A 19,338-nucleotide genomic window follows, 5' to 3' on the forward strand; every position below is an offset into this window, starting at 1 on the left:
ACATTATGACATGTATAGGCTAAAATGTATTTTGTTTGAATTTTGATATGTATACTTCCAGCCATGCGAATATGGCTTAAATATTAAGTTTGAATTTGGTTATGTTTAATCATGGTATTATTCATCTTGGTTATAATGTTTAATACTAAAAAATGCATGATATAAATATATATATATATATATATAAGCTTGAGCGCTGAGAATGTTAGAAATATCGAATTTATGTTTGGAGTGGTTCGATTATGATACATTTATATAAGTGAACAATTGTAATTTGACTATTGTATTTGATCTTAGTATTTTAATTTGAGATAGCGTGCGTAATGAGTCATCTGGTTATGTTGGAACATAACATCAAATCTTTTAATACGGTTGTTATATGTCGTAAACTTATGTGATGGTTTAAAGTACCTAATGAAATGACTATGATAGAAGTAGATGCATGAAAATTTATGAAAAACTATTTGGTTCGGTAACATCTCGTAACTCATTCCAGCGATGGAAACAGGTTAGGGATGGTACAAGTAGCTTAATTAATTATAGAAAATTCTATTTATACATTTACATAAGAGCATAAATTAAAATTAATTATGCGAATACAAAAAAATGTAAATACATAATTTAATAATACAAAACACATAAAAGAACAAAAAAATTATGTAAATAGTTTAGAATGTGAATTGATATTTGTAAACAATTTTCAAACACAAATAATTTATAGAGTAAACTATAGTAATTAATAGAAATAAATATCAATTTTTAGATTTTTGGAATTGTAGGTAATTTTATTTTTATTAGAATTTTATGAACATTTTAAAATTTCAAGAATTTTGGTACAATTATAATTTTTTATAATTATAGAAAATAAATTATGAATTTTTCTTATATTTTTAGAATTTTGTTGGATTTGCTTTGGGTTTATTGGTAAAATTAAATTAAAAGTATCAAATTGATATTTTAGTTATAATTTAGGAGCAAATTAACTATTAAACCTATGGGTTAATGTGTCATATCATTAGTTTATTATTAAGTTAACAAACAAGTGACCAAATTATTATAAATCGATAATGTTAATAATCATTTTATAATTTTCATAATTGAGTGATTAAAAGAAAATTACTAATAATTAAGTGATTAACTAACAATGTATTTAAGGATTAATGACTTAAGGGACCACTTTGATCCACTAGCAAGTTAATAGAAGGGTAAATTAAATGGTCAATTTCAAAGAGTTAAGTGGTCAAAATGTTTGGTTAATATCCAATTTGGTCCTGAACTATAGTTAAAATATTTAATTTGGTATTTTATAATATTTTTAACAATAATTCTGAAAATTTTATTAAAAATCTAAATATATAAAAATAAATCTTAACAAATTCTGAAAACTCAATATTTATTCTTTGAAATTATAAAAATATTTACAAATTCTAATATTGTTGAAAACCTGTAGTTTTCGTTTAGTGAAAAGCCAGCCAATATAGAATCAGCATATAGGCCCTAGCTGCTGCAATGGAACACTAGCTAGTTTCAGACTTTTTAGATTTTTAATAAATTTTTCAGAATTATTGTTAAAAGTATGTAAAATTATAAAATTAAATATTTTAACTATAATTTAGGGATCATATTGAATATTAAATCTTGAATTAATGTATCACCTCACTTTTCAATTAAGGTTGTAATGGCCATTATCAGACTAATGACCAAAATGTTATACGTTGATAATTTTAATGACTAAAATGTAATTTTACATAGCTAAAAGACAAAAACAAAAAAACCAAAGTTTAGTGATATTTTTGTAATTTACCCAAAGTTTAAAGTACGAAAAGTTTCGCCAATAGTGTGATATGTTATATTAATTCTCTTTAATAATGTTTTAACTTAAATTATATTAAAAACACTAATTAATAAAACGAAAAGTTAACAAAACCTTTGTTTTTTAACACTGTAAATATTGAAAGTTTGGTGAAATTCTCTGAATATATTTTGTATGGTGTAAGTTGTGGAATTAGTATCTATACTTTAATTTGGTCATTTTAATTTCTATATTTTTAGAATTTAAAAGTTTAGTCTTGATCAAATGGTAACTATTAAATTCATTAAGTTAAATTTTGTTATTTTCAAAATCTAATCGTCAAACATATTATCGCATGCAAAATGCTATGTCAACGTGTTATTTTCATATTTTACTCATAAAAAATTAGTTAACAAATTTAATTACTGTCATTTGCATTAAAACTAAAATTTCAAATTTCAAAAAATATAGCAACTAAGAATGATCCAATTGGAGATCATAGACTAAACCTATAACTTTATATATAATACAAAACTAATAGCATAATTTAACCAAATAGATTTAACTGCTATCGTTTAGTAAGGACTAAAGTTTCAAAATTGAAACGATATGAACTAAATTTAATCAAATTAAAGTACAAATACTAAATCAATAACTTGCGCAAAACACAAGATCTAATAGCAGAATTTAAACTTTATAATTACAGAATAAAATTTTCTTGGCTTTAATTTTCAAATATTTTAATTTAACAAAACAAATTCAAATTTCCTTAATCAAAATTACAAATTAATTTGACAATACTCAAATTAGTTTCAAGTGGTATAGAACTCAAAAACAAATTTCTTCTTTAATCAGTACATGGCAAGTCAGTAGTCAATATTACAAAATAGGGGAGCATCATACAGATACATGCCCTAGATGGATAGAAACATTCTAAATCAATAGCTAAACTTGGTGAGTAGGGGAACAAGGTATCAGAACCTCTCAAGAGGTATTGATACTTGCTTATGAGGTATTGAAACATCCTCTTTGATTCCAATATCTATGAATTTGTAACGGTTATTTTCTTTTGTATTTATTGATAATACCTTTTTGATATTGGTATATGACCTTATATATTACAATAAATACGTTAAATTAATGTCTATAAAAGTTAGAAAGTCCCTAATATAGTTTCAAATGTCTGCAAATCAATTAGAGAGTATAAAATTGATTAAGGAACTCAAATGAAGATAAAACAAAATTATATAAGGTCAAAATTTAATATATTATATATTATAAAAAGATAAAATTGAATTTGAACTATACTGAATAAACTCGAATAACTCGATTCAAGTTTTGAGTTAGAGTCAAGATGAATTTTACAATTGAATAACTTGAATAATTTGAATAACAGTTGGTGTAAATACACTTTTGGTCATTGTCAACTTTGAAAATAAGCAAATTGGTTTCTCTCTTAACAAAAATTAAAAAGTAATTCAAAATAATTTTCAAAAATTAAAAATATTTATAAAATTTTCAAATTTTATATTTTAAAAATTTTAAAAAGTATAATTTTAAAATTTTAAATTTTTTCTAAAATAATAATTTTGAGATCTAATTAATTATTCAAATTTATCATACCCAAGTTTTTTTTTTTTACTTTGGAAAAATTTCAAATGTATATGGTTTCAAATTTATGTGCTCTAACATGAATTAGCTATACTATAGCAATATTTTTATTTAATATGTTTAATTTTTTTATTTAACTCAAACAATTTCACTTGATTCGATTCGACTCGATTTGAATTCCATTTCACTCGACTCAATTAAAAAAAATTCAAATTGAGTTAAGATGATAAAGTAGAACTCGTGAACTCGATTAACTCAAAATCTTTTCACTCGATTCGACTTGATACAATCGAACGCTCACCCCTACCTGAATATATACAAAATTGCAATAAAACACTATTAAAATAATATACTTGGAATATATTTTTATTGTATTCATATAGATTTTAACTCAGATTTTTTATTTTTAACTCAGATTTTTTTAGTAATATTATTATAAGTTCTTATCATATCTATTTTTTTTACACAATGCTTAAAATTAGCCCTCCTAAATTGATAATAATATCTATACAAATTAAATTAAGACTTAATCGATGACTTAAATTACTATCTAATAATAAGGATATAACATTTATCTTAACAATTATAATATTTTTATTATTTTTAACATTATGAATCAAACTCGCAAAGTCGGTCGACCAGATCCAAATTAAACTAAAAAGCTTGGTTTCAAGAAACTTCTTGGTAATAATTGAATGTCAGAAAAAAAAATTAAATTACAAAAAATAAGTTATTTAAGATGAAATCTTGAAATTAGTCATCTTGTGTGCAAATAATGTGGATCATATCTTTTTAAAGGAAACAAAATCACAGCCTACCTTAAGCCAAATGCCCAAAAGAAATTTGAAAATGTAGGATAAAAGTTCTAAATAATGCTTTTCATGTGACCTAAACGTCCGTTTTATTTTAAAATTTTACTTTTCACATAGCCTGCCTTACAAATATTTTGAGAGAATAAAATATAATTTTATCATTTTTATCAAATATATATTTATTTTTATCCTATATTCAGTTTCAAATCTTCAAATAATATAAGTAAAAGTACTATTAATATTTTTATATTAAGAGTTAAAATACAATTTTTTGAATAAAATATAATTTGACTGGCTGAAAGACCCAAATATCAATAATAAATTTATGTACAAATTAATGACTAGAAGACCCAAATATCAAATTTACTAAATTTCGATTATATAACTCTTCACATCTAGGATGAAAGGTACCAACAAATTCATATTTTATTTTTATATCAACGTGGCTAAGGATGATTTTGGAGCAGTGTTAAAGGATAGGGGAGATGAACCCTTTCACAAATGACAATCAAATCAAAATTATAGGAAAGGAGAATGGGGCATGTAATAGAAAAAAGTAGGTAAGGTGGATAAATCAAATAGGTTCCCTTTTTTTTTTTTTCCTTCTCATATCATCTCAATTTGCAACCTTTTCATAAAACAGGTCACAATTGAAAATGCTACAATCTAAATCACCATCTTGTTGTCCAAAAGTGAAACCCTCCAAAAATATTCTCACGAATGGTGCTTTAAGTCACATCTCAGGGGATAAAATCATATACTTTCTTTCTTTTTTGGATAAAAAATTAAATCATATTTTGGGATGACAAAATTGTCCCTAGAAGCTTTGAAAACCGTCCCTAAAAGCTATCTCTAAACTCTAATGCATATCACTTGCCTTGTCTATTTGTTGGGCTACACCAGGAACTCAACCTGGTTTTGCCTGCACTTCTGCTTGGTCCCTTCAGCGCATTGTGTTCTAATGACTCGTATCAGGTCCTCATAAAGCTTGTTTGAATCAGGGACATTAAATTTGTACATGGGTCAAGTCTCGATTCAAATTCTTTTTTAAACTTTTACCTAAGTTTAAATCCGGTTGAGCTATGACCAACTTAGGAAGGTCAAACCTATCAAGCCTAACTCCTTGAATGGGTCTAAGGGTTACCATGGCCTAGCTTGTATAAGCAAACATTGGCAAATTCTTATTTAAGTTGCAAAACCATAATCAATTCAAGATTTAACTGATATGAGGTATTATTATTTTAGCATGTCTCATTACATATAATTGATGATATAAAAACTTATCAATTGACAAATTTAATAAAAATAATGTACAAGAACAACAAAACCAGTTTAAGTCAAGGTTAACATCTCGTGGAAGTTGCTTTATTCTCTCTCTCCCCCTCCCTCCCTCTGCAAGCAAGCAATTATATTACAATGTGGGAGGAGAAATGGCTTACAAACATAAGGATAGAAACCCTAGGCGTCGTGTCAATCAACTTGAAACCCATACATTTTTTCCCCCACTAAGCTAGTGGCATCATCAACTTTGTAAATTTAGTGAATTTATATTTTATATTTTCATTTAGTCGTAGCTAAACAAACTTACTAACATTTATCAAATAAAGATAAACGCTAAAGTTTGGTTACGTAGTTTGGAAACTTACTACATCTACAATATCTTTCTCAAAGAGTAATCCACTATAAATCAACTTAAGTTTAACTCGTTCACTAAATTGCATCCTCACTCCTATATACAATTTAGATCATTCTCCTCACTAAGACTTTCCCCTTCAAAGTTTAATTGTAAACTGATCAACTAGAATAATCTACTTACAAATCTACATAAAAAAATAAGTCTCTCAATGAACAAGATAAGTTCTCTCTCTCTTTCTCTGTCTCTGTTTCTCTCCATGAACTAAAACAAGCCTTAACTTAAATAATTATAAATTGGTCTATTTAATTACAATCTATGTAGATTTCTATTTCATGATAAAGTCCTTGCTTGACTTGATTCTCCTTGTTTAGTCTACAACAATGTGTTGCTAAAAATCATCTAAGATGTTTTGGTCAAAAATTGCCTAATAATGAGTCATTAAACATAATGTGTATTTAGTATATTAAGACAATTAAAATTTAGGAATTTTTAGTGGCTTCAACACTGAGGTTTGACACCAATTTGGACTAATCCAAAATGGACATATGTTTATTTTTGTTCTTTGAGTTTACTAATAACAACTTTATCTAATAATTGGATCGTTTCATATTCTTTTTGAATAGGTAAACTCATTTCTTTTGTTTTTATAATGTAACTACAAAAAGCATTTAAATTTTCAAAAGTTATTTTCTTGTAAACTTGGTTTGTTGGAACTCTTGGGGGAGTCCAATTATCAAATCTTTAGGGAATATTTTCATAATTTTCTTCTTATTCATTAACAATGTTATTTGAGGTTTGGTCAAACTCTTAGGATTGATTAAAAGAAAAGCTTGTAGAAGAATCTGTTCATTTAAAGAAGGGAAACATTCTTTGTTTTCTTATTTCCTACAAGGGTGTTCTACTATTAGGATTTATGGATTACTATAATTGCCTACAAAGATACTTTGTCCTTGACACGTCTAACCCATGGCTAACTGGACTGTGTATCAATACTCTGCAAAAATAATAATACATTAATAGAGACAGTTAAACCAGAACTCGAAAATATTAAAAACAAATTGAATGTTTTCAAAACTTAGAAATATCTGCTCCTTCTTGACTCTGATACCAGATAATCCCAAGGATCTGAGGATGGAAGTCGTAATTTGATAGTCGTAAGTATCGATACTTTGCTCAAAGTATCGATATTTTACCCTTGGTATTGATACCAAAATGTCATTCTGTTTTTTTATTTTAAACCAGGGTTAATTTACCTAAATGACCATTCCTATTTTACCTATTGTAGCCCCTGTTCAATTTACATTTTAAATCAATCAAATTCACCTTCAATCTATGTATTTTCAAAACCCATTCCTTATTATCTTACACATAATATATAAACATGTAATGTATTTCATATAATTTTAGTTAAGTATCATTTTTTACGATTTAGTCCCTTAAACACTTCAACCTTAAAATGTACCTAGGAACATGCCATTTACCAAATAGAACAGAGAAAATGCTTTACTCTTTTCTCATGTGATGAGATGAGATGTTACTGATCCTCAGAATCCTCTTCTCTTCTTTACTCTACCTACGCGTATAAAACACGCATTAAGCCTTTGCAAGCTTAGTAAGTACAACTAGAAATAAATTATGTAATAGTATTCAGATCTTGTACTCGTAATCATCTTTAAGCCTATCATTTAATTATCGCATATTTTCATTCATCGCTAAGATTTATCTTATTGCAATTTAGTCCCTCTTTAATAAACTTTATTTTCCCATTTCTTCATTTAACAAATGCAATATTTTAACATTTAATAGAATAACTTTTTACCTTTCGACAAAGGCCCAATAGACGAAACAAAACACATAGGATATACAGAACTGATACAGTAATGCATTAACATGCATTTAACGTAGCAATAAGAATAAAGTGTAATCACATAAAGGTAAGCACATAGTGCAATCACGTAGCAGTAAGCACCGAAGTGCATAAAATATGGTAAGCGCGCTAAATATTCCTTAATAGCATGTCATCTATATCCCACTTGTTCTTATCTCGTCTACTTGGGCATTCTCATCAGTATCAATTGCATTTTCTCAATTCAGAACAGAACTTATATACTTTACATTTATTTCAATTCAGTCTTTATAACCACAATCCATGTAACAAAGTTTTCCACTTTCAATAATACATGTAGCAATTTCAGTACTTAACAATATTATCATAATTCACTATAATTTATTATTATCTCATTTCACATGTCACTTTTACACATATTGCAATTTGGTCCTTAGGACATTAATAGAACTTTCAACACTTTTGAATACATTTAACATATTTCATTACTAAATATAATTTCCATAATTTTCACTAATCCTTATCATATCTATCTCATGTCACTTTTACATTTTTTTTAACAATATAGTCCTTATAACAATAATAAAAATTTCAAAATTTTAGTTTCTTTAATACACATAGCATTTTACATTACTTAGCAAAATCTCCACAATTCACTATTAATTTTTATCACACTTGTCACACATCGCTTTTGTATACTTTTCAATTTAACCCTATCTTATCCATACTTCATTAGTATTATTCATAACCTTACTATAAAATTTCTCATATCAATCTTTTACATATTCTACTTCATGTATACACTTATTTTTAACAATAACATTCCTATCTATTTTTCCATCTTTTATATTAATCTTATTTCACATATCTGGTCTTTTCCTCACTTTTCTTTTTATTTCTCCATTATAATTTATTTAGTAAACACAATCAATTCATCATTCTTAATACTTAATTATCATAATGTCTAATTCTTCATTCATGTAACATGTAAATTTATACTTAAAATATTATATTCAAGCATTTATGCCTCTAATTCAACCTAACTATTAACAACAAAATTAAAATAAATAATACTCTAGTTGTACTTGCAACTCAAGGCTTGAAATTAAGCTTTCTTCTTCCTTGAGCTCCTCCTTGCTTTATTTCTCCACTTGTTTCTCACTTTTCTTCAATTTCTCTTTATTTTTCATATCAAAATACACAATATTTAAATGTTAAAATTATACTCTCATATCATAATCCATGTCTTAATCTAAAATTTGTTATCTAAATTATATCTTTTATTATTTTGGTATCTAAATTTGTTTTTATTCATAAGTGGTACTTAAACTATTTTTTTCAAGTTATTATCTCCGCTAGTCAAACCGTTAAATCTATTTTAAAAAGAATTTAACCCACATATTAGTATTTAAACTTCATTAAAATTTTCAGCCAATAATAAATTGCCACATCATATAAAATTAAAAATATATTTTTTATTTATTTTATTTTCTTTTACTTTTTATCTCTTTTATTTTCTTTTCTATTTTTCCTCCTTCTTCCTTTAAAATGTCTAGCAATACTAGCAATGCTCAAAAATTTTCCTGTCGAGGTCAAGATGCTAACAATTAATTTTATTTTCAAACTTCATCGCCTTCTTGCTCTACCTAACGAGATCAAAAAAGTTATTTCATCAATCAAAATCAAGGTTTTCAAAATTAGACCAGGAATTGATTAGGGTACTAGTCTAGAGATAGGGGCTAAACTGAGCTAAAAATAAATTGAACTAATTTCCTCTTTTTTTAGATATCTTTATTTTTTTATGAATTTTTAATAATTTATTTGATTGAACCGAACAAACTGATCAAATTGAAAACCAGTGGCTTGATTGGTTCGACCTTTAGACTAATTCTAAAGAAAGAAAAAAAAAGAAAAAGAATATATATAAGAGAAAATAATACTTTTTTTTCTTTTTTGCCACATGTCAATGTTTAATTGATTTTTTTTTTAAATAGACTTAATGGTTTAACTAAGGGTTGAACTGATAACGGTACCAACTCGGGAAAAAAATAGTTTAGGTACCACTTGTGACCCAAAAAATGTTTAGATACCAAAATGAGAAAAATACATAGTTTATGTACCAATTTTTAGGTTAAGCCTCTTTTAAAATAGACTTAATGTGTTGACTAACATAGGTACTAATTTGAGAAAAAAGATAATTTAGATACCACTTGTGATAAAAAAAATCCAGACACCAAGACGAAAAAAATAGTAAATACCAATTTTTGTGTTAAGCCATTATTCTACTATAAAGGTTAAAATCTAGATTATTTAGTAGCCAAAAAACTAAAAATTGGCATCCATTAATTATAAAATATGTTTTAATAAAAAATACTATCCATTATTTATAAAATATGATTTATTAACCAATTAGTTTGATTCTGTTTTTAATTCAGTTACTTAAATTTCTAATCCAATTAATGTGTTTGTATGTGTATTGGTTAATGAAGGTTTAAGGATAGTATACCGTCTTAAATGTGACATGACTTTGAAAAAGAAACCTCACTACTTCCTGAAGCTAGAAATCTAAAAAGTTGAATAATTAGGAACTCATTGAAAATGCATGCTTTGATGATAAAAAAAGGTCAGATCAAAGGTCAAAAAGAGACCTAAGACTTGGAAAATGGTCGGCCTAATGATTTCTATTCTCATATTAAATGTCATTGGTTGGGTAAAATATTTTAATTAATATTAATATAATTTAATTATAAAATATAAATTGTCATGCAATTGATTTATATATTAGTCCATTTCAACTAATAAGTTTTAGTTTAAGTCCTAAGAGGTTCATGCTATAATGTTAATTAATTGGATAAAAATTTAACTTTGAATTGGAAGCAATTCGAATTCGAAACGATTTTATTTAAGATTCGAGATCAAATTTAATCATTCAACCCTTGAATATATTTAGTCTATATTCAACCCTAATGACTCTAATGGCTCCAAATTGGGTTAAACCTAGAGTTATATCATTAGTGATATAATAAAAAACAAAGCCAAGTTGTTTGAGAGCCAAAAGGATTATTATAAATGAAATGAAGGAGTGGGCTTTGGTTGAGTTGTAGGGTCTTTTGGGAACATTAGATCCATTTTTGGTGAGAAAAAATTGGTGCTTGTTTATGTTTTAATAACAATTTGTACTATATAGGCATGTGATATGCTTTCTTCAAATAATTGTGGTTAAGGTTTTTTCTTCCCATAATATGTATACATTTAACAAACCTTCAATCTTTTCTGTCAACAAATCAAGCCTATCCCTATCCATGTAATGATAGGGTTTCGGTTGATGAAATTGAGCGTAGTTTAGTTAATATATTAGTTTAATTCGAAATTCAATTTAAGATGAATTAAATTTGCTCAGTAGAGTTAGATAAATATCACATTTATATCCCTAATTGTATTCTTGTTCAAGGGCTCTAAACTATTTACTTGCAAGTTCGACAAATTCGATTCGAAATCCACCTAGGCCAAATGTTCGACATTTCTTTGGTGGGGGACGTGCTCCTTGAATTCTATGAACTCGAGAATAAAGTTGAGCATAAATACTTCGGACACAATATCTCCATTGTTGAGGGATTCGTTAACTCTCATTAAACAATACTTCAAAAAACTTCTCTAAAGAGAGTTTGACCTCCTCTTACCCAACATTCTACACATTGACAACATGGAAACCTAAGTAGAAGTTGGAGCTATTGATAGCTACAAATAGGTTTCAATATAAAATGAAAAGGATACATAATAAAATAGAAGAAACATTAGAACCAACGCATGAAGCAAGGAATGGCATTTGAAAATGCAGCAGAATGAAAGAATGGACCACAAAATTGTAGGAGTCTAAACTTATGGACCACATTTTGGGAGGGTCTAGCTTATATCGGTTGTATCCGTTTAGCTGTACTAATTTTGTATGAATAATATTTGCATAAATATTTGGTTTGCCAAGCAATCCCAACTAATCCATCATCATTTGCATGATTGTTTATACGATTTGATATACATGGAGAAAACCCTATAAGCTAAAACTGGCCTACACATCGAACCAAGTGGATATCTTACCAAAAGTACACACACACACATATATATATATATATGGGTTTAATTCAATTAATTTATATAACATTTAAAAAAAAAAAAGGGTATGTACATATCTGTTTGTATAAAAAGTTGATAATAATTGCCAATCCTCATGAAATCAGTAGGATGACAACTCTCCAACTAAACAACAGATTATATACTGAAATGATGTGGTGAATTATGGTAGCCATGAGAAGAAAATTTTGCAAAAGGAAAGACCTTCTTAGGGTCCCCTTTCTTCATTAGAGAAAATAAATCCCCTATAACTACTGGCAATTTTTCGAAGGGTCTCAAGCTGTTATAAAAATTTTAATTATTCAATATATATAATGTTTACATTTATGAAGAGAGTTAAATTTGATCAACTTTTTTTAAATAGATTATTTAAAAAAATTAAAATTTTAAACATAACAATACATTTTATGAATTTTTAATATTTTTAGAATTTTTAAAAATATATTAAATTAACATAAAGTAAAACTAAATCATCATGTTGGTTATAGAACTGTCGTAGGCTGTGCAAAGTGGTCGTACGAGTCCAGTTTTGGATAACAGTTTTATGAATTTAATTTGCTTTGGTTTCACTTAAATTCTTATTTAATGATAAAGAAATCATTTAAAATTTTAATCATAAATTTGATAATATTAATCTAAAATTAGTTTTTTCATTTTTTATAAAAAATAAAACGTATTTTTTTTGGGGATTCATCGAAATTTAGGGAAAAAATAAATAATTAATTAGACGATTACCTTTAGATGTGAAAAGCTTGAAGAAAAAAATTATAGTTATTTACTAAATATTACATTTTAAAAATAATTATTACTAGAGAAAAAATATTTTTAAAATATAGTTAGTCCTTTCAATAACAACTACTTGTTATAATAATATTTTAATATAATGATATGTTTGGTTCACTGTAATGGAATAAGGCTGTAATTGAATAGAGTTGTAATGGAATAGAGCTGTAATCAGTAATTCAATTGGTTGGTTGAATGGAATTGAATAGAGCTGTAATAGAATTCTTGTGTTTAGTTGAATGGAATAGATGTTGTAATAGTATAAGGAAAAAGACTTAAATGACCAAAGTACCCTTAGCAGAATTTTTGTAGATAGATGATTATTGTTATTAAATTTTAATAAGATTATTGTTCAATATATTTTAATAAAAATAAAATAAATAATTTAATCATATTTTAGCATAATTATTATTAAATACAATTTAATAAAATAATATATAATTTAATAACATTCTTAATATAATTATTAATAATATTTAATAATAATTTTAATATAAAATTATTATTAAAAATATTTCAATGCCTAATATATTTACTTTAATCTAGCTTCTCACTGTTCTCTTAGGTCACAATCGTCAATATAAAAATGAGTTTAACATACAATATGATAATCCTCTAATGACATCTTATTTTAATAGTCAATTTTAATAGAAAACATATTTTTATATTTTATTTTCTCCTTTATAATAACATGATAACAACAATTAATTATAAGGTATACTCTTTAATAAATTAATTATTTATTGCAATCTTTTGGTGAAATAAAACCTTCAAATTTTACATAAAATTACTAAATTTTAGTAACATTAGTTCTTTTCACATGTGAAATAACAAAATAAAAACTCATAGTCCTTTGTTATTCAAAAACCATAGTCCTTAATTTTATGTTATTCAAAAACTCATAGTTCTTTATGTTATTCAAAAACATGAAGAAAACTCGATATAAATACAGAAGGAGCTGAGATCTGCAATCCCTTTGTCTCAAAAGCCATTCCTCATTTTATGTTAATAAAATACTCATAGTTCTTTATGTTATTCTCGTATAAGAAATAGCAAATTCTCTCCATAGCATTGGCTTCTCTTAGAAAGTCAAACTCATATTCGATCTTGACAACACAAAGGATAAATAATTAACGACATGCAGAAGAAAAAAGAAATCCAAATCCAAGTGGAACGATACTCTCAATTTACATAAATTTGAAAAATACATAAAAGAAGGATAGATGTGTTTTGCAAGGAACATCAGTGTGAATACAAATACCTTCTTTTCCATTTCCTTGGTAACGGAAAACAGATCAAATTTGACATCATTCTTCTGAATGTATAGTGCAAATGCTTGCAAGTTACGGATGTCGGTCATCATAAGATCCCGGATTCTCGGATGTTGCACCTGCCATAAACTTGAATGGTCAAAATCACATAGGCATGTAAGGTTTTAAAATTATTTTCAAGGGGACTTACCTTAACAACAACATCGATCTTTTCACCTCTCAATCCTGCTTGATGAACCTAATTCAGATATGAACATATGTTAAGGTATATCCACTCGGTTCTTGTAAGCATTATCCACATCTGTGCCTTAACTTCGTTCCCATTTATATCTAACTTCTGAGTTTGAAACTCTACTACTATGGTTGACTTTGAATTTGGGTAGAACTCATTCCCAGCAAATCTTGCAAGTAAATTCGATATCCCAATAGCTGAATCACTAACTAGTACAATCTTGAAAAGGTAATCCTCAGTTTTTTCTTCCTCTGAAACAAAAGCCATTTTCCAACCTTCCTACGAGTGTCACTCTATATAACCATATCAACAGTGGAAAGCACTCGAAATTAAGTTTCTTCTCTGGTACTCGAAGTTATCACCTAAGAAGCACCAACCTTGTATCATGTTCAAGAACAGAAACGGGTTTACCGAAGAAAAGAATGAAGGCACGCTGGAAAAGGAAGCTAAAATAGGAATAAAGAGTACAAATGTGTCATTCAGCAATTGCTTACATGAAAATACCTTTATTGTGAAGAAAATATTAGGTCAATTGAATAAAAAAGGAATAAACTCTATTCCGCTTTCACCCTCCTGCAACATAGACAAATCTATCCTGAGCGCCCTACGCATGTAGTACTAATCACCTTCCTAGTGAATATGTACGTTACGATTCCTGCAGTAACAAGAGGAGGGCCCTCATGTAAAACCAACCAAAGTACTAATCGTTCTGATGCACAGTAAAACAACCGTCATCTCCCGCTAAAGTATTCAAGATAAGTAAAATATTTATCAGAATTTGAAAAGTAAACAGTTAAGTGAAACAAGTAATATGCAACTCATTAAAGTCTTTTAATTACATAGTTCCTTAGAAGGTAAGGAACAGTACCTTGATCTCTCCATCTTGCTAAAACCTTGCCTCGCACCTGAAATCCCACTTAAGCTCCTTTTACTGCTTAGATTTTAGAAGCTCAAAACAAGGACATATGATAAATGCTAGATCATTCATGTGAAATATCCAAATAATTGATTGGAAATAAAATCACAACTCACCCAACGACCGTGACAGATTAATAGCTCACCTAAGATTCCTAATCCTATGTTTAGTCCTTGCCCTTAACAAGTAAAACATCACATCATTTTTGTATAAACTTTAAAAGTTAACAAATATAAGTGTCATTAGATAACAAAAAACTAGAGGTTAGATTTGGAAGCAAAGAACTGATAATTGATAAGATCTTTTGAACAACAATTATATAGCTATGAAATCAATCATAAGCAACAAGTCACCTAAAAGGGCAAAATAAGATGCTTGATTGTATAATAATATGCATCAACTATGCACTAGACCTTATAAGATAACATGTGATAGTTCAATCTTTTGAATATTACCACTGGACCATGGTACAGAAACAACATAGTACTTCATATATAAACAAGCCCTTGTGCTTTCACTTCTAAATGTAAGAATTCTTTTAAAAAGTTATTTTTTGTCTTATTCTTTGTTTTAACCATTAGAGATGCTGAAAAACTCAGTCTTTAAAAGGTTTCATATTTTTTCAATAAGAATCTTTTAAAGAGTTAAATTTAAGGATTGAAAACTTTTACTGCTATGTCAACAGCTCATAAAAATTCATTGAAACACAAAAACTCTGATTGTATGAGCTAGAGAACTTTGACCAGGAAATAAACTATAGATCCAAGTAAATCAATTTCAACATTCAAAGAGAAAAAAAAAATGCTCTTGATCATAAAGTAGAGCATCTACATCTTGTAAAGAGAGATCAAATTATAGCATACTAGACTCAGTTTTGCATCAAAGAGACACCAGTAGAAACTAAATCACCAAGCAAACTGCCCTTTTATTTTATATTTTGCAATTGACTAAAAGGCTAGAACCAAGTTCATATATGGAACAGCCAGTTAACTCTTTCCATAAAAGAAGAAAAAAAAACTTTAAAAGCACTGAACCATTATAACTAAGTCTAGAATATCCACATGAATTAGAGCAGAAAAAATCTATTTACACATTATGCCTTCACCTTAATTGCTGCTCTTACCTAAACAAGAAATTCAAGAGGTCAAAAACACACTTGCAGATGCATACTTGATTTACCAATAATTGTGAAAAAAAAATAAAATAGAATAAAATAAATAAAATAAAGAACACACAAATTTTACGTGGAAACCCTTTCGGGAAAAAAACCACGGGCAGAGGAGAAGAAAATTCACTATGTCGAAAAATTTTACTCAAATACAAGAGGAATAGACTGTGTCTATTTATAGGCTTGCAAAGCCATATTCTAGTAGGATTGAAACACCTTATCCTAATCAATATAAAATAGATGGAGTTTAATAAGGTTTAAAAACCTTATTCTAAAATAAAATAAAAGAAGTCTAGTTCTATATGGATTTTACTTTTATTTTATTTTCCATCGTATTTTATTTAAATAAGAATTTGGGTCACTTAATTCTAACAATCTCCACCTTGACACAAATTCTCAATGAACAAGTTCTTCATCGCGAACTTTCAATAAACAAGTTCTTCACCTCTTCCAAAAACCCTTAAGGGTTTAACTTCAACAATGAACACCAACCAAGTCTAAGCAATGCTCAAACTTGGTTATAGGAAGTGACTTAGTCATCATATCTGCAGGATTTTCATGAGTGCTAATTTTGCTCACAACAATATCACCACGAGCAATAATATCACGAACAAAATGATACCGAATATCAATGTGTTTTGTTCTCTCATGAAACATTTGATCTTTTGTAAGAAAGATGGCACTCTGGTTGTCACAAAATCATCGTCTTGATTTGAAGGTCTTCATTGAGTTCACTAAATAGTCCCTTCAACCAAATAGCTTCTTTACAAGCCTCGATGAATCGCCATGTACTCAGCTTGATGGTAGACAAAGCGATCGTAGTTTGCAAAGTGGCTTTCCAACTAATTGCACAACCTCCGATTGTAAAGACGTAACTCGTGAGAGATCTTCTTCTATCAAGGTCTCCAGCAAAATCAGCATCAACATACCCTATAACTCCATCTTTAGTTCTTCCAAACTGTAAGCAAACATTAGTAGTGCCTCGTAAGTATCTTAAAATCCATTGAATCGCTTTCCGGTGTTCTTTACTAGGATTCGCCATGTATCGCTAAGCTGCCGATCGCATATGATAAATCGGGCGTGAACAAACCATAGCATACATGAGAGATCCTCTTGCACTAGAGTATGGAACATGTGACATGTACTCAATCTCATTATCGATTGAGGAGATAAGGCCGATGAAAGTCTGAAATGGTCGCTAAAAGAGTACTAACGAGCTTAGCACTCTGCATATTGAACTTGCAAAGAACTTTCTCAATGTACCCCTTCTGACTTAGGTACAATTTACTTGCTTTTCTATCTCTGAGAATCTCCATACCAAGTATCTTCTTTGCTGGTCCTAAATCTTTCATCTCAAATTCTTCACTTAGTTGGGCTTTAACCTTTCTTATCTCTCTTTTATCTTTTGCTGCTATCAACATGTCATCAACATAAAGAAGTAGATACACAAAAGAACCATCACTGTTTTTCTTAAAGTAGACACAACTGTCAAAACTACTTCTTTTGAAATCATGAGAAGTCATAAAGGAATCAAACCTCTTGTACCACTTGTCTTGGTGATTGTTTCAAACCGTAAAGGGACTTTTTCAAAGAAGCAAACATAGTCCTCTTTTTACGAGACTATAAAACCCTCTGGTTGTTGCATGTAAATATCTTCCTCAAGTTCTCCATGCAAAATGCGTTTTACATCTAATTGCTCAAGCTCCAAATCATGCATGGCCACAATACCAAGCAAAGCTCGAATCGAACTATGCTTAACAACTGGAGAGAACACATCATGAAGTCCACTCCACGAAATTTGATCAGTAACCCTTTGCAACAAGCCTTGCTTTATATCCGGGTTCTTCAACTCCTGAGTCCCTTCTTTCTTTTAAACACCCATTTACAACGAATGCCTTTTTTACCTTTAGGAAGTTTTACAAGATCCCATGTTCTGTTTTTGTGGAGTGATTCCATCTCCTCTTGCATAGCAAACATCCACTTTTCGAGTCTTCACACTAATCGCCTCGGAATAATTAAATGGCTCTTGATTCGCATCTATATCTTCACCACATTTAAAGCATAAGCAACTAGATCAACCTCGGCATACTTCTTTGAAGGTTTAATTTCTCTTCTTGTCCTGTTTTTGGCGATAGAGTATTGCGGTGAAGAAGCAACTCTATTCTCAATTTTGTCTTGGCTTGAGGAGTTGATTACGTATTAATCGATGCTCCACCGCTTTTGGTTTTCTTTATTGGAAGAGTCTTTAAGAGATAAGTTAGGTAGCATAGCGGTTTCATCAAAACAACATCTCTGCTAATCACAACTTTTCTATTTTCAGGACACCATAACTTATAGCCTTTTACACCACTTTATAACCAAGAAAAACGCATTTAATGGATCTCGGTTCCAATTTTCCATTATCAACATGAGCATACGCAGACACCCAAAAATCTTTAAATCGAATAATTAGCGGGATTACGGACCATACCTCTTGTGGAGTCTTTTCTCAATGGCAGCGGATGGAGATCGGTTGATCAAAAACATGCACGATGAAAGTCGCTTACGCCCAAAATGACTTGGTAAGTTGGCATTTGACAACATACATCGAACCTTCTCCATGATCGTTCGTTCATTCGTTCGCAACGCCGCTTTTGCTTGTGGAGTATGACGAACTGTCAAGTGTCTCATGATCCCTTCTGACTTGCACAATCTATTAAACTCATCAGAACAGAACTCTAAGCCATTGTCTGTACGGAGGTATTTTATCTGTTTTCCCGTCTGTTTTTCAATCATAATTTTCCAAGACTTAAATGCGGAAAACACATCGCTTTTCTGCTTCAGGAAGAACGCCCAAACTTTTCTGGAAAAATCATCAATAAAGGTTAGCATATAATTAGCTCCACCTCTCGAAGGCACTCTGGATGGCCCCCACAGATCAGAATGGATATACTCCAACGTTTCCTTCGTGTTATGGATTCCTCTAGTGAATCGAACTCTCTTTTGCTTCCCAAAAACACAGTGCTCACAGAAATTCAGTTTGCAAATTCCTTGCCCATTAAGAAGTCCTCTTTTGCTTAATTCTGCCATGCCATTCTCACTCATATGCCCTAGGCGCATATGCCAAAGTTTAGTAATATCATCATCTGACAAGGAAGAGGAAG

General features: G+C 28.9%; 1 protein-coding gene across 1 annotated transcript; it reads right to left on the minus strand.

Moving 5' to 3' along the window:
* Positions 1 to 9,316: 9,316 nt before the first annotated feature.
* On the minus strand, positions 9,317 to 14,378 carry LOC108477778 (ras-related protein RABA5a-like). The gene is made up of 4 exons (XM_053030612.1): positions 14,187 to 14,378; positions 14,070 to 14,117; positions 13,870 to 13,998; positions 9,317 to 9,343 (listed from the first exon to the last, which is right to left on the minus strand). Exons 1-4 carry the CDS (start codon positions 14,376 to 14,378, stop codon positions 9,317 to 9,319), a joined length of 396 nt encoding a protein of 131 aa, XP_052886572.1.
* Between the last annotated feature and the right edge of the window lie 4,960 nt (positions 14,379 to 19,338).

The sequence above is a fragment of the Gossypium arboreum genome, chromosome 7, assembly GCF_025698485.1.
Source record: "Gossypium arboreum isolate Shixiya-1 chromosome 7, ASM2569848v2, whole genome shotgun sequence".
In the NCBI taxonomy this organism is placed as follows: domain Eukaryota; kingdom Viridiplantae; phylum Streptophyta; class Magnoliopsida; order Malvales; family Malvaceae; genus Gossypium; species Gossypium arboreum.